The sequence below is a fragment of the Microtus oregoni genome, unplaced genomic scaffold (assembly GCF_018167655.1).
Source record: "Microtus oregoni isolate MIOR12 unplaced genomic scaffold, Mior012 000023F_ref0000262, whole genome shotgun sequence".
Lineage (NCBI taxonomy): Eukaryota > Metazoa > Chordata > Mammalia > Rodentia > Cricetidae > Microtus > Microtus oregoni.
Window position 1 is genome coordinate 15,410,587 of NW_024543082.1, and position 24,869 is coordinate 15,435,455.

Below are 24,869 nucleotides of genomic sequence, written 5' to 3' on the forward strand. Positions count from 1 at the left end.
ACAAAAATCTTGCTTAAATATATAGTAATGGAAGCATTGCTGAGAGTAGGACACATACAGCTTCCTCTAAAGCAGACTTCTAAGTTTCGAGAGACAAAAATGGAGACTGTCTAGAGAAGACAGACTAACACAAGGAAATTCCTATAGCTAGTGTGGTCTAGATGCTAAAGACAATGGAGGCTGAAAGCAATGAGGAAAGGATCTGTCCATCTGGGAGAAGGGCGATGAAGCTCTGCTTCCCCCACACAAACATGAGGGCAATTATTGCATCTGATGCTAAGCTAACTTTTTTTTTTTCTGAGACAGGGTTTCTCTATACAGGGTTTTGGGGCTTGTCCTGAAACAAGCTCTTGTAGACCATGCTGGCCTCAAACTCACAGAGATCGACCTGCCTCTGCCTCCTGAGTGCTGGGATTAAAGATGTAAACCACCAGCGCCCGGCCCCTGCTGCTAACTCTTAACAATGTAGCAACACACAAACTAAGAACCTGCAATTGATGGCTAACTCTGCTATGAAGTACAAGGCTGAGGAGCCCTGCAGGCACAAACTTCAGCATCCTCTGCTCACTCAGAAGCTGAAGCCTGAACCTTTGGACTTGTGTCAAGGATTTACAGTAAGTCATATCTGGGTTCTCTTAAGATAAAACCCATATGGATAGAATGAACAGTTACCTTGTGTAAAACTATACCTGAGATCATTGATAGAAAAAAATACAAAAATAAATGCTTCCATTAAAATTTTACTTTTGCTGACTTACCACATCTCCCATAGATCATATCAAATTGTTCCATCAATTTAGCTTCGGTCTTGAATGGGGAGTATTTATAAATGATGGATAACTCTGTGAAGAACTTCTGGGGGTCCTCTGTGACACTCTCTCTTGTTCTTGTTGACCATGAAGGTATTGGAACTACGACCTGGTTTTGTACAACACAACCATTTGTTATGAAACACACACACACAAAGATTCCTTTGTTTGATCCCATTTCATTCTCTTCTTCTTCCAAATCACAAAACACCAAGTTAAAAGTTTATCTTTCTTCTGAAGCTTAGATTTACAAGGAAGAGACAAACAATGAATATGTATACTCAGAATTTTGTTTTTAAAGATTCCATTGTCAGGGCTGCTGCAACGGCTCAGTGCATATGAGCATTTGTCACCAAATGTTGAGTTCCATTTCTGGAATAACACACATGGTGGAGGAGAAGAACCAGTTCCCACAAGGTGTCCTCCGACCTCCACTCGCACACCATGGCACAAAAGGCCCTCTCTCTCTCTCTCTCTCTCTCTCTCTCTCTCTCACACACACACACACACACACACACACACATACACACACACTCTCTGACTCTGTGTGTATGTCTCTCTCTTTCTCTCTCACAACACACAAACACACTCACACACACACAGAAATAAAAATAAATGAAAATAAGAAGGGTTTCCCTCAATAAAACAGCTGGTTAGATTATAGCACTCACAGCTGCCAAGTCCCACCCACAATCTCAGAGCTTTCAATAGGTTGCCCTTTGAAGTGTTCAGCATGACTAGGCATAGAAACCCTTTGATATGACAGAGAACATAAAGTTCAGTGGACAGGGGTGGGGGCGGGGGGGGACTATCTGGGAGGAGCTTAGATGAGGGGAATGAATATGATTAAAATATATTGTGGGAAATTCTCACCGAATAAAACTTTTCAAAGCCTCTAGTATAACAAATAGAAACCAAGTTTTAAAAAAAAAAAATCTGTGGAAACAGAAGCCATTTGAGGAAGATAAAAACTTCAAGGAGAAAAAAAAACATTGTTAAAATCTTCAGAGTAAGGTAGGTAAATGTATGTAAACCCTTTACTCAGGAAGTAAAGGCAAGAGGGTCACAAGTTCAAACACAATCTTGGCAATTTAATGGGATCCTAAATTAAGATATTTTTTAAAATTTATGCCAAAGATGAACCCAGAGAGACAGACATGTTGTGTTCTCACTCATAAGTGGATGTTAGCCGTAAAATGAAGGGTAAGAATGCCACAATCCACAAACCCAGAGAGGCTAGGTAACAAGGAGGGCCCGGGGGCAGAGGATGCATGGAGCTCCCTGGGAAGGGGAAATAGAAGACCTCCCCTAGGTGAACTGAGAGGAGGTAGGGATGCGAACTTGAGGGACTGAAATGGATGGAAGGGGAGAGTACTGAGAGAGATGACTGGAAAGCAGGACATTTGGGGGTCAGATAGAAAGCCAGTGCAAGGGAAACTCCCACGATCTACAAGGATAACCCCAGCTAAGACTCCTAGGAATAGAGGATACACAGCCTGACATGTCCATGCCTTGTGATCAGATTGGTGACTACCCCAACTGTCATCAAAAAGCCTTTATCCAGCAACTGATGGAAACAGATGCAGAGACTCACTGCCAAACATTAGGCTGTGCTAAGAAAAACCTACTGAAGAGAGGAAAAAAGATTGTAGAAGCAAGAAGGGTCAAGAACATCACAAGAAAATCCATAGAATCAACTAATCTGGGCTAATAGGAGCTCCTAGAGTCTAAACTGACAACCAGGGAGTTTCTCTGGGACCAACTTAGGCCCTCTGCAGATATGTCACAGTTGTGTAACTTGGTCTACTTGTGGGACTCCTAACAATGGGAGCAGGACCATCCCTAACACTTTGACTGGCTCTTGGGAACCTAGTCTTCATATTGGATTGTCTTGCCCAGCCTAAGTACAAGGGGAGGTGCTTAGTCTTATCAAAACTTGATATGCCATGCTTTGTTGATACCCATGGGAGGCCTGCCCCTTTCTGAACAGAAAGAGAGGAGGAGTGGGTTGGGGGTGGGGTAGAGAGGAGGGAGAGGAATGAGAGGTGGGAAGAGAAACTGTGGCTGGAATATAAAGTAAACAAATCAATTAAATTTAAGAAAAATTAAGCTAAGGATATATCTCAATGATAGAGCATTTGCCTAAAATGTCTGAGGCCCTGGATTCATTTTCTAGTGTGTATAAAAATAAAAAATAACAAAAAATAATTCAAATGACATAAATACAATTTTTCAGCTATAATAGAAAATACTATGTCTTTGAAATAAAAAACTGCATCATTTTTTAAAAAAGAACCAATGAACAAATAAGAAACACTTCTTGGGAATTGAGAATATAACTGAGGGGAGGGGGGAATGACATAAACAAATTAGAAGATAAATATTGAGAACATCCCAGAAAACAAAGCAAAAATTGAAGATAGAAAATATGAGAGAAAAGTTAGTGGAAAATATATTTTTTAATTTACAAATCTACGTGTTGAAAACAGAAGCTGTAAAAGGAGACAAAAGAGAATATGAATTGAAAAAAACCACCACCCAGAAGTGAGACATATGGGTTTCCAGAAGGGAAAGATGCTACTGTGCCCATCACAATGGCTGCCAATAAACCACCCAGGGAATACTCTGACTTCACAACTAGGGATAAAGAAGGTTCTCTCAGTGGGAGGGAGAAAGAGAAAAAAGAATAATCGCATTTAAGACCACAGAACAAAGTTAAATGGCTTCAGATTTTTCAGTCAATGTACAAGAAAGGTGATGACAGAGCTAAGCCTTCCAAAACTTGAAGAAGGATGAGGTCTAGCTCAGAAAGGACACCAAGCCAAACTGTGACCAAGTGTGGAAGCAGGATTGAAAGATGTTTGTGCACAGAAAGTCTCAGTTGATTTCCAACTCAGGACTCAAGTAAAGAGCGAGCATGCTACACACACACACACACACACACACACACACACACACACACACGGGGGGGGGGGGAGATTAGGGTCTGAGAACATAGAAGGCTGAGCACATTACCAGTGACAGCAGTAAGCAAACACAACACTAAGTAATGTTCATTCTAGATAAGGCAAAGGTACATCAGAGAAAAGCAATCATGAAATAGTTGATGGCATACTCCAAGGTGATGTGGCGTGACCTTAGAATGTAAAGCCTGGACACGGGCACAGCCTGATTTTTGATAGAGAACTTTTGAGCTGTGTCTGTGTGCAAAAATAGAGGAAAGAAATTACGTAAGTCCTCTTGCACAGTGGAAGGTTCAGAGAGAATGCCTGAATATCCGCATGGCAGCAATACAGTGAGGCATCTTAAAGATCATCTGTAGGAAAAGAGCCAAAAAACCCACACATTTGGAAGAGGAACCCTCTGCGAATGTGCACATAGTAAATGATTGTGTGTGTGTGTGTGTGTAATGTCCTCTGTGTGTGTGGCGGGAAGGGGCCATTCAAGGTCCTCTTTGCCTAAAGGCTGTCGCTGTGGTTCAGAACCAATCCCTGCAGCAGGCTCACACTGACACGCTGTTCCGACCCCACACCCATCTCCACGGACCAGCCTGCCCAAATGCAAGTCATATTGTTTCCAAAAGTTCCCCACTGGCCACTCGAGGCTCTCCAATCTCTCCCGCCAATCTGCTGCTTTTTGCCAGTTTGCTATTAACAGCCACACATACTCATTGAGCAAGATTCTTTTACAACATGCCAGTTTTGTCATCTAACCAATTTCCACGTGTGTGACTACCTTGTGATGAGGCCGAAAATGTTTTAATGGTGACAGGGTCTTCAAGCTGTTGCGTTGGTATTTTTTTCCTTCCACGGAATCTAATCATTGCTGAGGGCCTAGTTGTTTGCCATATGCGTATGGTGCATTGAAGTACACTTGACATTCAAATAGAACTCGAGCCTTATAAATCAATAAGATGTTTGAAGTCCAGCTAAGGGAGCTTAAAATCTGTGGTCACCAGAATTGGAAATTTCAGTCTACTTTGCATCCAGTTACTTTATGGAATGTGTTCTAAGCCTTTGACCTCGACAGTCTATTTACTTACAAAGTGATAAACTGTGCACGACACAAATGGTGTCAAGGTCTCAGGAGGCATCCCCAAGAAATATTACCATGCCAAAGACAGATTCTTATTCCGGGAAATGTGGGCACAAGGAGCACAAAATTAAGTTCTCCAAAAAGCCCTCCAGTGACCCCAGAGTGCACAGACACCTTCTGTCCATTCCTCAAACATATGCCCAGATTTCTAAGTCATAATCTGCAAGAAGTTATAGCAGACATCGCCTCATGAGAGGGTAAATGGAAGCTGCACAGTTGCCATGGAAATGGAAAGAAAGTGCCATCTCTTACCTCAGTGAGACCTTCTTTTTCACAGAAAGTCTGAGAAAAGAACAGGCAGGTCATGGTCTCTTCCTTCTTTGTGAAAAGAATAAAGTCTTTGCCAATCCTCATGGACCCGCTGTATTAAAAATAAGAGCACAGTGATTTACATAAGACACCAATAAAGAAGAAACAAGGGGCATGATTTTGTTTACTGTAACAGGTTGTTCTTTTCGATAACCCATCTGCTTGACTCATTCCCAGGAGTGCACAAGTACTATGTGACTTCTCAAAGCACAGCAGATGAATTTGAGAAGATCCAGCCCTATGACTGTGCTTGGGATAAAGCTTCTGAGAGAAGCTCCAGCTAAGGCTCAAAAGAACAATTTCTGGGCCCTGGAAGGAGCCACACACGCCTCATTTACACTGAGGCAAACTAAAGAAAACTGCAGATACCACACCAATGCTCAAATATGCTTTGAAAAACAATAGAACGTAAAGAGGCAATGACACTGGGCTGCTCTGGGATGCCTGGGAGAGAACCCACTTATTCTACACAAGGAATTCTTTAATGTAAAGATCTGAGTCGGTTATGGATATAAAGATTCCAAAGCAAGTTTAGATGCTCAGTAAAACAAAACTTCAGCTGGCTGTGCCTGCTTGTAAGATTTCTTCAATATTGTTTTCAGTATCAGCAAATTATTTCTATTTTAAGGGGGAACAATTCTCACCTCTTAAGCCCATTGCCATATTGTCCAATGAACTTCAAGGTTGATAACCGTTTCTTGGATGTTCCAAAGTAAATGATGTCTGGGACTTCATCTGAAATCGACAGAAATCTTAAGGCAGTTAGGAATGATCTGTTATGAGTATTGAGTTCAGCTGTCAGAAGTTCACCCATTTCTCAGAACGTTAGGACAAGTCCATAGCTTTTGAGACAGACCACTGGCAAGGATTAGTGTTAAGACCCAGAATCATAGAAAAAGATCCTCATGGTAATGTAATGAAGGTCTGACAGACATAGCTGTGTGACCTTAAGTACAGTTTAAAACTGTTAGCCTTCACTTCATTGCTTTTAAGAGGAATGTGCTAACACCACAGTTATGATAAAGAAATGAAACGAGCAGATGTATCTATAAAATGCTTGGCATGCTATCTGAAGGATAAGTGTTAATGTAAATGTCTCAGTTGTCTACAAGACACTAGCCTTCTCCTGGGGTTGCTTAGGGTTAGGGTTCAGGTGACATTGAAGACAGAGGGATTTCCCTGCTGCTGCTCCCTGGGGAGGAAGGAGATTCAGACCTGTAGATTCACTGTTCTCATCTCTCTATTCCAGATCCTGGGAAGGAAACCTCTGAACTTCAGAATATGAAATCTCCCAATTATAAATTCTCTTCCTACTAACCTGCCAAGTACAGCTTAACGTTATGGGGGGGAGGGGACCTTGGGCCTATGTGGGCACAGACATGCTATAGTTCAGCATCAATCGAGTGAGATATTTAAAGGCCACTCCAGGATATTAGTCTGGAGCTAAGGATATTTGGCCACATATTCTCATAAGCTAGTAGGCCACAGGTGAAGTGTCCATGATGAGATTAACCAGTATTTATTGACAGTTTCCTATGTATTAGGAATGTTATACACTCCACATGCACTTGCTACTTTACATTTACACTTACAGGAAGACATTAAGATCTGTATTAGTGAAGTGGTAGGGAAAAGTCGAGGAAATACGAGATCATGTCCGAGAGGACTAAGTGACGTGACAGAGAACCAACGAAGTCAGTCCTTCAGATACAACAGTTAGGAAATGGCACTGAGGGTCCAGCCAGGTATGGCTGGAGTTCAAGAAAGTGGCTACTCCAAGAAAAGTCCCAAAAGGTAGGTGGGGCCAAGAGTAAGACACCTCATGAGACACTGACAGAGAAGGAAGGGGGTCCGAGCCTTACGCTGAAGCACTGGGCACTCACTGAGTCTTCAGCCAGAGAATGACAGGAGCATTTGCAATGAAGTCCTTATCACAGGAAATAACACTATCCCTGCACAGTATTAGAACTGTGATAGCTTGTGTTAACTTTAAAGACACAAGCTGATCTAAATTGTGAGTTCCAACCAGTCGGAACTACATGATGAAACTGTCTCAAAAGAAAAACAAAAAGAAACCAAAGATAAAGTCATGCAACATAGTGCAGACACATTTGGTATGGAGACTGTGGAAGATGGGAGAAAGAAACATCCTGGCACCACTACGGTCTTCTTCTATGGGACAGGAGGGTTCTGGCTCACTTGAGTCCACAGATAAGTTGTATTTTCAGTCACATATGATAAATTTTTTCTAACGTATTACTTAATTTCCAACTGTCTTAGTAAGGATTTCAATTGCTCTACTAAAACACCATAACCAAAAGCAACTTGGGGTGGGGCTTTATTTTGCCTACACTTCCACATCAATCCATCATCAAAGAAAAGGAGGACAGGAACTCAAGGCAGGAACCTAAAGGCGGGAGCTGTAACAGAGGCCTTGGGGGAATGCTTGAGACTGACTTGCTTACCCTGCTTTCTTCTACTATCTACAACCACCCGCCTATGGGTGGCAGCATTCCCAGTGGTCCAGGAACTCCCAAATCAGACATTAATCAAGAAAACGTCCTATAAAAATATCCACAGGCAGTGTTATGGTGGCATTCTCTCAATTAAGTTCCCTCTTCCCTGATATGTCTAGGCCTGTGTCAAGCTAACAAAAACCAACCAGCACACTAAGGATATACACCATTCTCTGTTCTCTTATGCAGAACCCAGATCTAAACACATGCATAATACACATGTATATTACATCAGAGTGGGTGAGGTAAAATACAGAGGGAGAAAAGGACCAACTTGAGGGAGAAAGGTAAATAACTGGGGATGATGAGAGGTAAAGCGTACACACACAATGATATATATACATGAATGAAAATGTCATTAAGAAATGCACTAACGTGTATGTTTACTAAATAAGTCAGTGAAAGAATAAACATAATAAAACAATCCTCTTTAAAAGAGCTTTTCTTGCCGAGTGGTGGTGGCGCACGCCTTTAATCCCAGCACTCTGGAGGCAGAGGCAGGCGGATCTCTGTGAGTTCAAGGCCAGCCTGGTCTACAAAGGGAGTTCCAGGACAGGCTCCAAAGCTACAGAGAAACACTGTTTCGAAAAAAAAAATAAAAATAAAAATAAAAGAGCTTTTCTTTCAACAATACTGTTTTTTCTCCTATGTACAAATGCTCCTTGATTCCCACTACAGAGTTACACATATCCCAATTAACCCAGGATAAATTGAAAATATCAAAAGGAGAATGTGTGTGGGTCGGTGGGGCATTTTCTAAACTAGCCCATTGGCTACGGGAAGTAAGCGGTGACACCAAAGCTACAAAGGGACGTTAACTGCTTCACGTATGCCCGCAGCTTCTCTGCAAACCATGGCCGCCCTTTCCTCATGTGTGTGCCCAGTCTGCTTGGAATTCATCACCACTTTCTAAGCAGAGTGATCAGAACCCTAGCTGAAGACACCTAAAGCATTATAAGAAGTCCAGTTTAGATTCAAAACAACCCATGGTCAGGATCAGAAGACGTATCTTTTCATTTGCCCAGAGTCTTCCCTGTACACCCACGAGGTGTCAACTGAGGCTACCCTTAGATGCACAAAGATAAACCCTGAGATCTATTATGGATGTATTTGCTATGATGGGAACATTCCGTCAAAGCAACTAACCCTCTGAAACAAGAGGAGGAAAATACCCGCAAACTGCTAAAAACAAGGAGAAACAACCTCTCTCTCAAGGTTATGCAGAAAATTAATAATAGCCTAAAGGCATTGGCAATTGCCTCAGGGCTCCTGCAACTAACAGGTAAAAGAGGAGCAACAAAAGAGTCTCAGATTCTATTCAGTTACTATTTGTAGTCTGTTCATTCCCAGGTGCTTTTGTCTTACAAGCAGAATGATTTGTCTTTCATGTGCTTTGACTATAGCATGTACAGTCATTGTGCGTCTTGGTTTAGATGGATAAAAAGAATTTATTTTGCCTGCTAGAATATTTAACCCTAAAATATTCCAAAACAAGTTGTCCAACATGTATTTCCCTTAATTGCTCCATATCTCTGTTTGGAATAGATAGTTCAATTTATTTTTATTTATTTTGTGGGCTTGCAGGCTGCCTCCTTCCACCGCCAGTTAGGTACCTGGATAATTAACTTACCAGGACTCATGCCACATCCGTCATCCAGGAAACACAACATGAATCCTCCCTGCAGTGTTTCATTCTCCACTGTAAGGGAAAGCAGTTAGTCTTAATAAATATTGGGCTTAATGTGTTCATCCGAAAATCACGCTGCTCCCATAATTATTCGTCCTCCTCCATGGCAGGCATGGAGCCCCAGGTATGAAATAGAGATGGGCTGGGAAGGGAGTCTGGGCTATGGCTTCCTCAGAAACTGCAGGGTGAAAACCATCACATAGCAAAAAGGATTTAAATTAACACGCAACCTCTGCAGGTGAGTAAATTATGCATACAGCAGGACAGGCCCTGCTTGGAACCTGGATTGATCCTTACATTCAGGTAGTAATTTTCCCAGAGGAGGAGGGGGAGTGATAACCACGAGAAGTGACCCCAGGATCTCTCTGTCTTCTTGCTCTTCCCTTATGCCCTTCCAAGACTGCAGTAATTCTAAAATAAATCTGAGCCCTTCTTAATAAAATTCATCAGGCTCCCTTCTAAGTAGTTAATCCCTCTGAGAGCCTTTGGTGAGTGTTTCTTCACAACAGCAAATATCTGTTTCTGGAAACGGTTGAGTCACTAGAAGTCAATTTTGATGATGAAGAGAGCCATTAAATTACATAATCTAAGCTACAGGTTAAAATGTTAAAGGGCTGACCAAAACTAATGAATCTAATTTCAGCCTGCAGTCTGTAAACCAGTTCTGAAACTAATTTCAACAGCTGGATGTGAGTACTAACACATTGCCTTTTTAAATAATAGTGCTATTGATGCGTAACATATGGACAATAAATAAAATATGCTTAAAGTATATAATTTGACTAATGCTTATGTATTTGTAAAAACATCACAATCCAAGCAAAAAACACACCCAGCACCTCAAATACTTCCTCCTGACCTTCTGTAATCCCTCCCCCTTCCACACCTGATCACCCTGACCTAGTCCTCAGACAATCATTGACATGTCTTCTGTTGTCATGAATTACATTTTTTAGCATATAAATCAACCTATGTATTCAAAGTTCAATTAGAACTCACATTTAAAATTGAGGCGATGCTCAAGGTAGCCAATGTAAAAATATCTAAAAGATGCACCTAGTTGTATTAGCCCACTTTTGTGACTATAACAAAATGCTTGAGGCTGGATAATTTGTGAGGGGAAAAATAATTATTCATTTCATGATTATGCAGGCCTAAGAGCACAGTGCCATTTTCTGCTCAGCTCTGTGAGGGCTTCATGGTACACCAAACGCCAGTACAAAGACTGAATGCAAGAGCATGCCAAACAGAGTGACCAAACGGCAAGACAGGTGACCAGAAGCCCAGAGTCAAACTTCATGACAACCTACATACAACAACATTAATGTCTTTGGAGGATGAAATCTCCAATGCTCTAATCACCCCCCCACTAGGGATCAAAGTCCCAACATCTCTCAATGTCACCCACTGATGACTAAGTGTCTAAGACAGGAGCATTCAGAGGACAAACCACATTTAAACCATAAACTATCTGGGGAGGGTCCTGGTAATGTGACCTCATACTCATGATAACAGCTGTTCTTCCTTGCTCTTTGTCCATCCAGGACTAAGAAGTGCATGGCCCAGGACGTGACTGAGCCTTAGCAGCTCTCAGTAGCCACCGCTAAATCTGAAGATTTTAAAATATAATAACTCACGGGAGAACCCAGAAGACATGATACAAACAGTTTAGAAAGACCATGATTCCCAAGACAGACACACTACAGATATATAGTACCAAGGGCTTAGGGGTGAGCAGATGTGACCTCAAAATCTAGGCATCCCTACTACCCACACAGAGATAGCCTTACCTCACTCTCCTAAAGCAGTCAGTCCGGGGCTAGAGAGGTGTCTCGGTAGTTAAGAGCACATAGTGTTCTTGCAGAGGACCTGTGTCTTGGTCCCAGCACCCCCATCAGGAAACCCACAGTTGTCCATAATTCTAGCTCTAGGGGAACCCAACATTCATTTCCATATTCTGCGGGTGCCTTCACTCACATGCGCAAACCCACACGCAGAGAGACGTGCATACAAACGCAATTTAAAAACAATAAAAATAAGTCTTTCTTTAAAAGCTATGGGGCTCAAGTTCCTATCACCTAATAATCATGTATTTCCCAAAGCAAACACCATTATCATTTCCACAAAACTTAATCCTTTCTGCAGTGTTTGCTGTTTGCACTGGACTTTGGCCAAGTCAGCACTTCAGGACTACTGAGTTTCCACTCCTCCCCGACCTGGACACGGGTCCTCAGCATCCTGGTCTTCTTCTCACGGGGATTAGCTGACTCTATTCTGATGTATTGATTTCACTTCGACAGTCACTATCTCTTTTCTGGGAGACAGCAACAGCTCCCTAACTTCCTCCCTTAATCACAATATGCAGCCCAACTTTAGCCCGCTGCACACATCACTCCTGCTAAAATCCTGCCCTGACTTCCCAGAGCTCTCAAGAAAAAATCCAAATGAACTATAGAAATGATCCCTGAATCTTCGAGCTGATGAGAGAGGGGGACTTGATCGGGGGAGGGGGAGGGAAATGGGAGGCGGTGGCGGGGAGGAGGCAGAAATCCTTAAATAAATAAATAAATTTAAAAAAGAAAAAGAAAAAAATCCAAGCCACAGGGCAAGTCACGCTTCTCTGTCATGGCTTAGTTTTCCAACTTCAACCTTCATCATCTCCTCAATTGACCACAATGCCAGACAAATATGTTCCCTGAAGTAATCTTGAATATCTCCTAAGTGAATTATGACATATTCCCCTGCCCTTGTCTGATCCACCAGCTGGCATTGACTCTCCTTTCGGAAAACTTGGTGTAAGGTTTTTTTCTAAGAGTGTCATAAGGTACCTGAATGGTCTCTTTCTATGGTGTTTTTTTCCCCACTGTGATCATCTAACCCTGGTGTTGGACCTGCAAGTGCATTTACTCTCTCAAAAGACTACAAACTATATCCGAATATTATGTCTCAGCGACAGAGACTCATATTTTCATTTATTTCTCAAACTTTTCATAATTTGAATAGGAAGACTGAAGAGAGTATCATTTATTATGCCTTGGGGTTTCAACATCTACCTATCTCATGGACCCTAAGCACTCATCTTAACACATTCAGAAAAGAGAAGTGATCTGAGACACCTTTTGCACAGAGATGGAATCACATTATGTATGGACAATATTCTCTCCCGTGTGATCAAAACTAACAGAAGGTTGCGTGTGTTGGTGTAGAAAGGCAGCATTAACTGCATCACAGAAACTAATGTCGTTAGCATCATAATCTACCAAGACTTACTAATAAGTGCACAAAACGCTGAGGGACCACAAATGGAGGCAATAAAGAAAATACAGTGGGTCTGTGGTTGTAACACTTAGATAATTATCTGTACTACATATCCACTTATGCATTTTAAACTATGGGAAGAAAAAAGTGATGTATGCTTAATCATGAACAACGATTACGTTAACGCGACTTTTAAAAGAAAACTGCTTTCCATGGCCAAATTCACGGCTCCAAATCACTCAAATGTTTCCACAGGACTCTAGAAGAGATCATTTTGTAAATGGGCCTTCGGGTAAGTGAGCAATTTGACCCTCGGAGTATGCATTTCTCAATCTGGCTCCCCACAGGGACACTGTTCGTGAAGCACTTAGATTACATTAAAAATCTATAGAATGTGGTGTGATTTGATGAAATAGAATAAAAGTAAAGTAGCTATAGGCTTTTCTTTAGAAAGAAAAACAAGAAAGGAAATGTGTGCTCACCTGAAAACACATCAAGTCGCAAAGCCCCAGCATCTCTGGAAACAATGCAAAAATAACATTACTTCACAGAAAAAAAATGTGCCTTAAAAATAACATTAATCCCAATAGCTTATGCAAGGTGTAACCTATTATCAGATATCAAACAATACAAAAGTCATAAATCACTTAAGATCAATTTCTAAGACGGTTCACTGTACATTTATATAGAAAGAAATGCCATCACCCATAATTTGGGATTATTACAAAAGCTATGACTTAGTAACTTAAAAGACTAGCGATGAAATTTAGTGGTAGTTATTTTTTTAAAAAGGTTCAAAAATGAGTATAAATATAGTGTTTATATTTTAAAGACTTCCTGGAGAATAATACAGAACCATAGAATGATTTTCATGATATATCCCAATTCAAAAACTGAAAATTCAGAAAAGGAAAATTACTGTCATTTGTACCATGTGACCATATATTTAAAGGATATATATATATATATATATATATATATATGTGTGTGTGTGTGTGTGTGTGTACATGAGTTCCTTTGCAATGGTGGAGGTGGAGCCCCATATGTACTGGGAAAATACTTTACCCATCCCTTAAAAAGTTAATAAAGGATTTCTCTAGACTGCAAGTAGGCAAACTATTGACTACGGATGAAGTCTGACTCACCAACTGTCTTATAAATAAAGCTTTATTAGAACACAATCGTACTTGTTCATATTAGTACTGGCTATGGTTTTCTTAGCCCTACGTTGGCGGAACAGTCATTTCAGCGGAGACTGGACAGCCTTCAGAGACAAACAGATTTATTTTCTGACCTTTCACAGAGAAGAGTTCTGATTCCTGCTCTATGAGATGCAATTACCAGTGATTTTTCTGCTCTTTCTTTTTTCCCCTTATTTTCTCAGTTTTTAAAATACATAGCTATTTCTTATATTTCAAGATTTATAGAAGTAAAAAAAAAAAACATTAGGCAAAGGAGGAAGGGCCCCAAGATTCTGGCTTCCATATTGGGAGTGAGAGAAGAGACACAGACCATGAGGTCTTAGCTGATAAGGAAGAATGCGTGCTAAGGAAGAGAGAGTCTGTGAGGAAGGAGGGGGCTAGGAAACCTGTGCAGATGCTCTTGTCTACACACATAGTCAAAGAGGAGACTGAGTACTGTAGCTGGTATAACTAGTGATGGAAAACCATGTCCCTCCCAAAATATCTATCAGTCTCAAACCATAAACGACACCAAATAAACTGAGAGGCAGCACACTGCATTCACTCTGCTAGCCTGGTGGAGAGCTGCTTTTGCTTTTTCCTGGAGCTAAACATACTTTAAAGGTACCGTTATATAGAAATTCTGCAAGAATCCCTGCCCTTTTTTAGGGATTTCCTACCCATGAAACACACACTGAATGGAATATTGAGTTTTGAAAAGTCTCTGCTATTCCTTGACTACAATCCGGTATGCAGGTACCAATGTTTCCACTATACCATTGTGCCTTTTACTAAGAACCGTGGACACATTAGGTGCTCAGTAAATGCCATGGTACTGAAGTCAAAAGTTTGCTGGGTTTGTTGTTTGGTGTTGCCTTTTTGTGTGTTAAATATCTAATACAGGGCCAGGCACATGAGAACAAATATTCTACCACTGAGTCTCCCAGCAGAAATGGAAGACTTTTAAAGAAACAGTTTTGTTTATAGAGGATGCCCACTAGGTATTTTATATAGTTTCTGCCTCTGCAGATGTCCTCTTTGGATCATCATTGCACTAGGACATCTCCAGCAGTCCCTTCCTATGTTACTGCCCTTCCTCCCTCCTTATACAATATTCTTTTATGATATGTAAATCCTACTCTTTACACACACAGGAAATCACCGACATCTTGAACATAATGTAAAATAATTTATTAGAGTAACAGGGAAGCATACAAAAACCTTCAGAAGGCTGATGGGGAATCGTAAATAAAATGTTAAAAGTATATTTTCTTTTGATGGAAAATGCAGCATCTAAGCAAGGGTGGAAAACAAAAGTGTCTGCCAAAGCCAGGGGGAAAAGGCCAGTGTGGGATGTCTGGGGCAGAAGGGAATAAAGCAAGGCTGAAGGAACAGCCAGCCCCGAGAAGATACTTGCCACCACTGTTCTCTATCCACTGAGCCCCAGAGGAATGGGATCTAAAAAGCCCCACTACTGTAGATGACCTGGACCTTTCTTTTTAATTCTGGTCTTCCTTCTCTTGATTCTATTCAGAAAGAGAGAGAGAGAGAGAGAGAGAGAGAGAGAGAGAGAGATTGCGCATGTCCACATGTGGTGCATGGTGGGTGTGCAAGCGCATGTTACATGTGTTCGGGCAAGTGAAGTTTGGAGGAAACCTCAGATGCCATCTTCATCAACAATATACATCTCTTTCAAAAAAAAAAAAACTTATCACCAATTAGGCTAGACTGGAGGAATCCTGCTGTTTCCTCCTCCTCTTTAGCATGGGAATTACAACCGCACCTTGGAACCAAGCATTGTTATGTGGACTCTGGAATCCTCTTGCTCGCAAGGCAAGTCCTATTACTGAACACGTTCCCTGCACCCCTGGCCAGCTGCCTATTGCTACTTGGACCTTCTTATCTTCCTTTTCTTTCTAGATTCTGCAAACTTTCAGACATGGGCTGGAAGTGGCCACACCATGGTGTTGGAGGTTCACCAAGGCAACTCTGAACTGTTTTCAGTCAGAATCTAGTGGGGTGGGGTCTCTTTGTAGGGGCATCAGCCACGAGAAATTACAGAGAAGCCAACCATGGTGATTCTTGGTCCTGGCCCCATCCCTCTTAACTCCTGACTTGAATTCAGTGCCCCTTGGCTGAAGAACAGATTGTTACTTTCTTATTTTGCTTTCTACCTTAGAGAGAGAAAGTGCTAGCAGATTTTCCCCTTTGGTGCTGGGAGGAATTCTCAGGTAGCTGGCTAATTACTGCTCTCTGTGTGTGCTCTCGGAAAGACCATCTTATTTCTAAGGTTCAAAATGAGAGACAAAACTCAAGAAGCTGATATGTTATCAGCTAGTGACAGGGAATTTAGCTACCCCATTAAGAGTCTCCATCTGACAACATTAGGCTGTGTCTTGGGTAGACTTTGCCACAGAGAAGGTAAAAGCAATTTTTCGTTAATAGAAGAATAGAAATATAATCAAGTCAGTATTCAACTAAGCTGAGAAAATGGAGACCTGAGCTAGGTGCGCTGGTGTGTTTCCACAATCCCAACACGGAGACAAGAAAATCATGAATTTGAAGCCAATCTGGACTCTACAGGAAGCTTGGGGCAGCATGGGATGCATAACAAGACCTTGTCTCCATGACAGCATAGACTATGGGTGCTGGAGTGACCAGCGGAACCTTCCAAATCAGCACCTCACATCCATAATGACCTCACGCCACTGGAACCAGGGCTCAGCATAAGTTGATTTCAAACATAAATAGATTATATTTGTTTCTTGAAATTCCCTCCATCTTTGTTCAGAGACAGCTTACCTTGCATTGTCCAGCAGCTCAGCCAGTGCTCCAAAGAGGAAACTGTGAGTTGTGCTGATGGGGAAAGAAAAGGAGAAGAGAAAGGTGAGGCAGGTGTGTAAGCAGAGTAAGGTTTAAGATATAGGCAAATGTTCTTCCAGCACTTGGAGGGCTAAAGGGTGATCTGTGGGTGAACTCAGGCTCCCTTCAGGGTAAGGAGCTTGCTTTGCATTTCCCTACGTGGACATTTCACACATCAACATTAGCACACCATTAGGGGAAACCTAGCTTGCAAGTTTCTCTTTATGTGTAGATTTGGTTCCCCACACCCACACTGGCTGCTCTAAGTGCCAGTAATTCTAGTTCCAAAGGGGTCTGACACCCTTTTCTGACCTCCCTGGACAAACAAAAGACACAAGTTCAAAATATATATATATATATATATATATATATATATATATATATATTGGTTTTCTGAGACCGGGTTTTTCTGTGTAGCCCTGGTTGTGCCAAAGCTCAATCTGTAGACCAGGATGATCTTGAACTCAGAGATGCACCTGATTCTGCCTCCTGAATGCTGAGGTTAAAGGCGTGTGCCACCACACCTGGCTATTTATAGTATCTTGGGAGTTAAAATTTAGTATATAAGCAACCTGAGGAAATCACAGTAATTCCAGACAAACATTATAATACTACACTATGCCACTGGCTCTTCAAAGTGTAAAATTTCTGACCCAAACTGCCATGAGAATTTCTGTGCTAGTTAATTCAAGAGAATTTTGTAAGTGTTTGACATGTTCCCCCACAGAACCTTTTTGGAATTCAAGTCATGATTGAATTCATGACGGAGGTCATGGGGTACAAAGAACACACAGGAAGCACATGAAGACAAAGCCAGCCTTCCAGACCTTGGGCAGGGCTACCTTCACAGTAGAACAAAGAGTGCCTGCAAGGGAGAGGCAGATGGTCACCAAAGACACTCCTCCATCTAACCCCAGAAGATGAGAACTCACCAAAGACACTCCTCACCGGTGATGCCTCATCTGACCCTGGAAGATGAGAACTCTATGCTTTAAAGGGCCAGAGTGGAAACTCTCCAGATGGGCAAAGATCTCAAAGCAGAGAAGAGTGACAGAGACCACACTAGACATTTGATGGATACAGAGACCAGGCTAAAGTGACGATATGTCTGAGTCATAGGGAATTCCTGCTGCAGCAAAGAAGGGCTTGTACAAGCCTGTATGCAAGTGGCTAACACCAAAGTATGTTCTCATGAATGGCCTTTCTCTCTGGTTCATTTTGCAAAAGCCCAGCCTGGAAGCTTAGAAAATACAGGCTTAGGAGGAGCTGGGGTTGGAAGCACAACACCAGTTAGGAGGTTATGTGGGGGTGGTGCAGATGAGAGATGATGCGGCTTGGGCCGAAGGCAACGGCAGCAAGGATGAAAAGAAGAGTTGCGTGCCTTTGAGAAAGCATGTGCTTGACTGTAGGGCTGGTTCTAGGATGTGTAGACTGGATATTGAGCGTAAAAAAAAAAACAGAACTTGAGAGGCTGTGTCAGGAGGATTTCAAGTTTGAGACCACTCTGAGTTCCACAGCAAAATCCTATTTCAAAAAGCAAGCAAAAATATTTTAGTCCCGTTTTTATGGATGGAGATCTACCAGGGAGTTGAGAAGATGCCATCAGTCTGTTGCAGAATTGGGGTGGCATCGTGCTGTCATTATCTTTGTCATTCTGTCAACCAGCTGAAAACTGAGCTGCGGTCGTTGGTATCTCGGGGTAGGGTGTGGGAAAGTCGAGCTGGGACTTACAACAGCAACCACAAACTGAACACAACGAAGGTGGGGTGCTCCTCCACCATAAAACTCAGTCTCTGTAGCTCTGGCTCACACTTCTTGAACTTACTCCAAACTGTTTCATTCGTCCTTAAGCTACTGGACCGGTCCATTCTCCACGGCAGATAAATATCTGCTTGATATCACCTACTCTCTGCTACCTTAGAAGCACGCAGACTGTCCTACAGAACACAGCTGCCCTTCCCGGCTTTCTCAATACCTCCATCCCATTCAAACATGTTCCAGCCATCATATCAGTCAATACTTTCAGGAAATACAAATGACTAAGTAATTTCTAAACACCAAACACCCCATATGAATTGCATAACACTCTCTGCGGCCCTGTGCCGAACTTGAAGTGACAAATGACACAAAAACAAACAAACAAAAAAAAACCCCGCAGTCTCTTGCCCCTGCAGTCTGACTGCAGTAGCCTTCCCTCACCCATGGTTTGGCTCTCTCTGGGTTTTATTACCCGTAGTTTCACTCCAGAAAATATTAATTGGAAACTCCCAGGAGTGCGTTAACCGTAACTTAAGTAGGGAACCAATCTAAGTCTCATCATGACCTTGCTTTGCTCCATTTCATCGTGGTGTGTGGTTGTAACTAGTCTATATTATTGCTCCCTACCTCCTTCATCAACTGTATGGCAAACACATATGCATTGGAGGAGCTAAAGATATAGCAACATATACAGGCTTTTATCTTCATCTGTAGTTCCATAGCACCCCGATGTCTAAACATGCACTTGGGGAAGCTGTCAATAGCCATAGTTAAGAATGGACTATACTATTTCTTTCCAATGTTTCATTTTGTGTGTAAAGGTGTTTTGATGCATGAACATCTGCATACCACAGTGCATGCCTGGTGCTTCGGAAGTTTGGAAGGTGGTGTTTGGAGTTACAGAGGGTTGTGAGCCGTCCAGTGGAGGCTTTACATTGAACCCAGGTCCTCTAGAGATGCAGCCAGTCCTCCCAATTGCTGAGTCATCTCTCTAGCCAGACTGTACCGTTTCAATTAGCAGTTAGTAAGAGGGTGCCAAAGAAATCTGACCCTGGCAGAAAAGAGAAACTAGCCGAATATTGTCCACACATGGGAACTACTCTGTAAAGCAACATGGCTATTTACAGTGTCTCCCAGAGCATTGGAACAAGAACAGAAAAGATGGGTAGGTGGTTCTAATCTGCTGGCCAACATTTAAATAGACTTATTAAGTGATAAAGGTGGGGCCATCTTTCCACTTGGTTTTAACTGAACGATTCAGTCCTCAGGAATAGCGTTATTACTTTCCCTGAAAGAACTACACGCAGTATAAATACATTCTTAAATCTGTCCTACTAAGTTCATTAGGCTTTTGTTTTCCAATTGAATATGAAAAACTACCCCATTCCGACCCCTCCTGGACTCACGAGTTTGCGTGGATGAAATCCAGATGTAGCTTAGCCCTCTGCAGTGAGGCATATTTGCTCATTTTCTCAAACACGACCTGTGGACACCAGAAGACACTGACGCCTGGTAGGAAACTGTATGCCCACACCCACGCCTACGCCCACGCCCACGCCCACGCACTGGCTCACTTGCAGAACAAGAGCTCGAGAGAGAGACGCATGCGCCGTCTGGAGTCCTCAGCATGAAGCCAACCTTGTGCTATGGTTCCTCTCTGGGAGGGTCTTGGTTTGGTTTGGTTTGGTTTGGTTATTTTGAGACAGAGTTTCATTTCATGGTCCTGAGTATTCTGGAACTATGAACACCAGGTTGACCTCAAACTCACAGAGATCCACTTGCCTCTATCTCCTAAGTGCTGGAATTAAAGGCCTGTGCCACCATGCTAGCTAGGCCTTCCTGGGAGGTTCTTGATTACTGCTAGTCTGCATCTAGCTTGGTTTCTTTTCAGATTGGAAATGGATCAGAACTGAGAACTCTCACCCTTGTCCCCTCCCTTCCTCTTTACTTCCCTCCCCCAAATCTGGTTGTGAACATGGATACAAGGCATGAGACCTAGGAAAGTAAAATCGTCTCTTCTTGCTTGAATGGCCCACTTGCACTCTTGGGTGTCTTGGGTATAAGTATGTTTTCTACATTGCGAGAAGGAGAAGCAAACAAAGGAGAGAACAGGTGACAGCGGAATTTAGACTGGCTGCAGTGTGCAGGCCTGGCCCTCTGTGTTAGCAGCTCTTGCCACCTGGAGGAATAGCAAACATATTCTGTTTGTCACACCTGCAAGCAGCTATTTGACGTGCTGGCCTGTGTCCAAATTCTGTCAGCATACTCAACAGAGCACTGAATTCTGAATCACCAAAACCCAAGAGGAAGCAGCAGCATTTGTCAAGGGCACTGGAGAGACAGGGATAGGCTAGGAGGTGACTGGACCTCTGACCTCTGTAATGTAGTCAGACTGATTCAAAGGCTAAGGCTATTCGGCTTGAAGACTAACATGGTTCAGTTCTACTTGGCAAACATTCCGTACCCTGTTCTCCGAGTCAGAAAGACAAGTCTATTGAGCAGAGAGTCTGAAGTAGGTGTTTTGTGATTTCGAAGTGTCATGCGGGCAATGAAGACCTCAGAAAATAGAAGCAAAAATGGTAAATGTGTAGCAGCCACCCTGCTTAGAAGGAAGGAATTCTTTTCAGCCGCTGCATTTATAGGAATCCGGGGAGGAAGCGAGCATTTGAATTGCAACCCAGAGGAACACGATGCTCCGCGTTAATTTGAAGACTGGAAGTGAACGTAAACATCTCAAGTCATTTCTCCTGATTACATTTTTGTGTTTGCGGTGGCTGGCGTGGCTGGTGCTGTCCCAATAGCCACATTTTCTTTACTGAGCAACCTAAATTATCTTCCCAAATTTTTCTTCAGTAGAACCTCACAGATGATATTTTACTTTCGGTTTTATGAGATAGAAAAGCTCAGCGAGCCTCTTCCAGATTTGTTTTACAGTTCCAATTTTCAACTGCTGTCTCAAAGAAACTTGCTTGAGGGGAGGGGGGCACCGGAGCCACTAGGCTGTAATTAGTAAAGGCTGTAATATCTACTGGCGGAAAGGATACAATTATCACAGAATCGGTCCTTCTAATAATCGAAAGCAGAGCCTTCTTGCCATCAGTGGCCAGCCCTAAGCACCAGGCAGTACTGGAGAATGTAGAGAGTGGAGATGGGCTGGGCATGTGGATCTGTTAGGTTATGCTAATTAAGAAGCCTGGAGTTACAGTACACCACCCCAAAAACCCCTCCTCCTCCCTCAGTGCAGCCCTGTTCATAACCCTTGCACCGTATAAGCTAAGTCTCCTGTTCTTCCAGAAATACACAGGACATTCCTTGTTTTGCTTATTTCCCTCAACCCTGCTTCAAGATGCATTTTCACATCATTTCATGCTGTTAACACCCACATAACGGCAGGGAGAGGAGATGAAGAGAGTTGATTCTCTTATGGCTGATCCTGATTTTCAGGAGAATTGCTTCAGCTCTCCCTCACTAAACATTTTAGGTTTGTAAATACACATGCTATACAAAAGTCTCTCTCTTTCTCTTTAATAAGTCCAGATGACCCAGCACTTCATTACTTCTAGGGACATATTTAAACTCAGAATTAAGTTGATAAACTTGAACGTTTGGATTGGCATCTAGTTGACAATCTAGAAGTTTGAATTGGTATCCAGAAACGACTGCCATATCGTAAGAACTGCAAATACTATTATCAGCATATTCTAATAAACACGGAAGGTGACTGCTATAAAGCTGATAACGTGTGAAAGGGCCAGTGACCCCCCTCCCCACTGAGACAAGTCCTGTGACCCTGAAAACAATGGATAGCTCTCTTGCCAAGTTCCTCACTGTGCCTTCATCTCTCCCAGTTTACCCCATGTCTGTCAATGATGTCATCACATCAGTCCTGAATGTAACCAGCAATCACAACCATGATACAGTGACAAACGCCTCCGGGCAATGTGGGAAAATAAGAGGCCTGGAGCTTTGCCAAGCATAACAAGGCTATCAGGGTTGAAGCCACAGTGCTTGCTGTGAAGACGTCAGTCCAAGAGCTCTTCTCAACGCTTCTCTCCATCCCAAAACTGAAAACTTGCTTGGGTGGGCATCCTTGTCACTAGAGATTTTCCCTGGGCCAGGCATGAATGACACAGAAGCAGAAAGAGCACTAATTTCTCAGATGGCCTTTGCCCTCCTGGTTAAAGCTGGCTCCAGCTCCCTTCTTTGAGGAAACCAAGCATAACACCTGGATCTTTGGGTATCTTTGCATCCATGATTGAAATGTTGGGGAGAGAGACATGAAAGTTCCCCAACTCTGGACACTTGCCAGCAGTCGCTCATCTCTAGGGTTCTGTCCATCCTTACTCAGTTAATTGAATTTTTTAGTGTGTGTGTGTGTGTGTGTGTGTGTGTGCGCGCGCGCACGCAAAGGTGCCCGTGGAAGCCAGAAGAGGGCATCAGATCCCCTGAAGCTGGAGTTACAGTGTTGTGAGCCACCCAGTACCCTCTTAAACCATTTCTTCAGCCCCAGTAATTGAATTTTCCTGTACACATATCCAAGACTACTCCTAAGTGACTTTCAGAAGGTACTGGGATCACACTTTCTTACTCCACTGGACAACAGCAGCAGAGTGTCTGTTACTTGGAGGGTTACTTCAGGCTTTCCCTTCAGCTTATGCTCAGTGTGCGTGATGGGTCAGTGGATATTAAAGACAGAAGCAGACATCAGCACACAAGGATAGCAGAGACAAGATGTGAGGGGCCAGAACTGAGCAGTCCTACTTATCAGAGTGAAGCTCAAACAGGACAGATCAGGCTGCCAGGGAAGGACGAGGCGTGAGGAGAGCAGCGTGTGCACTGGGGTGATGCTCCTGTGAATTGTGAAACTTAGTTTGGAGACACTATGGGCTCATTATGCAAATCAGACATTTCTTTCAGGAGAGTTTGTTCGTTACAACAATATAAAAATCAAGTCACTTTGTTTGTACTTTCAAAGGCATACAATAGAGACGAGCTGTATCTCTGTAGGCGTTAGAAACCATCCCACTTACTCACAGTACGAAAAGTATATTCAGGGAAATAACTGTTCGTAAAATGCAAGGAAGGATAGCGGGGTCTAAGCGAAGGGTCGCCACTGGGCAAGTAAATTCCATCTCATGACTACAAAGCTACAGAGTGGAAGACATCATAACAGCTGTCTGTAGATACCTATGAGCATGGCCTCCGGCTTGCCAGATGCAGAGGTTGGCCGCTGCCTTCCAAAGCTCACCTCCCGTGTTCAGTATCCAGGAACTGGGGGTGGGAGGGGCAGAGTAAAAGGAAAGAAATATTTGATTTCTGACCTCAGCTCCCATGGCAACAGAATTAGTGATACCTCCTCTTCCCCACCTTCCGTTCACATCTTGAGCTTTAAAGGCATCTGTGGTGGTTTGGATGAAAACTGTCCCCGGATGGTCTCACAGGTATTTGTGTACTTGATCCCCATTTGGGGAAACTGTTTGGGAAGACTATGGAACTGTTAGGAGATACAACATTTCTGGAGAAAGTGCGTAACTGGAGGAGCTCCTGAGGATTGCCCCACTTCCAGTGTGTGCTCCTTGTGTGTAGTTGAAGACGTGGTCCCTTGGCTTCCTGCTCTGCTTTTGGTCATGCTGTTTTATCCCAGCAGGATAAGAATAACTGATACAGCATATAAGCATCCCTTCTCATTTCCCTATCTGTCTAAGAAGGTTTTTAAGCATCAGTTAGGGACCAAAGATGTTATGGGCCCTCTGGGGAAGAAGTCAAGTCTCTAACACATGAGCCTAGCAAAGATCAAAGAAGTCTTGAAATTTTTAAATTAGAACAGCACCATGAAATATAAGTTTACACTTAAAAAATAATAATAAGCTTATACTTTAAAAGAAAAAATAGGTAGCGGTGGCACACACCTTTAATCTCAACTCAGGAGGCAGAGACAGGCAAATTTCCGCGAGTTTGAGGCCAGCCTGATCTATAGAGCAAACTCCAGAATAGGCAGGGCTACACAGACAAACTGTCTCTAAAAACTGGGGGGAGATGCACTTATGAGTTAAAAAGAATAGGGATGAGCATTTTAGGCAGAGGAGTCATTTGAGGTGAAATTTCTGGCCATTCAGTAAGAAGTTTATATCCAAAGTGCGATATGTGCAGTAAGACAGCCAGAGTGGTACGACGGTTGAGAGACTTGGGGAATGGAGCAGCTATCAGGTCCTGGCAGGTCCAGATGCCCAGCTAAGATTTTAAATAGGACAAGACAGGGGAAACACGTGTGCACAGACCAATTTTGCTCTTCTCAGGTATGATAGAAGCAGAAAAGGAAACAGGAACTAATGTCATTCCATGTTTTAGCTTTTCTCTTCTATGGATATGGCCTTGTTGCTAGCAGCATTGGGCA

General features: G+C 42.7%; 1 protein-coding gene across 1 annotated transcript in view; it reads right to left on the reverse strand.

Moving 5' to 3' along the window:
* The window catches only part of Morc1 (MORC family CW-type zinc finger 1), a 308,590-nt gene that overhangs the window by 156,666 nt on the left and 127,055 nt on the right, over nt 1-24,869 (reverse strand). The window contains exons 3-8 of the mRNA XM_041673094.1: nt 16,658-16,711; nt 13,157-13,191; nt 9,360-9,428; nt 5,858-5,948; nt 5,157-5,265; nt 759-918 (exon numbers count right to left, since the gene is read on the reverse strand). Of these exons, the coding sequence (XP_041529028.1) occupies nt 759-918; nt 5,157-5,265; nt 5,858-5,948; nt 9,360-9,428; nt 13,157-13,191; nt 16,658-16,711 (518 nt within the window). The remainder of the gene's footprint in view (nt 1-758; nt 919-5,156; nt 5,266-5,857; nt 5,949-9,359; nt 9,429-13,156; nt 13,192-16,657; nt 16,712-24,869) is intronic.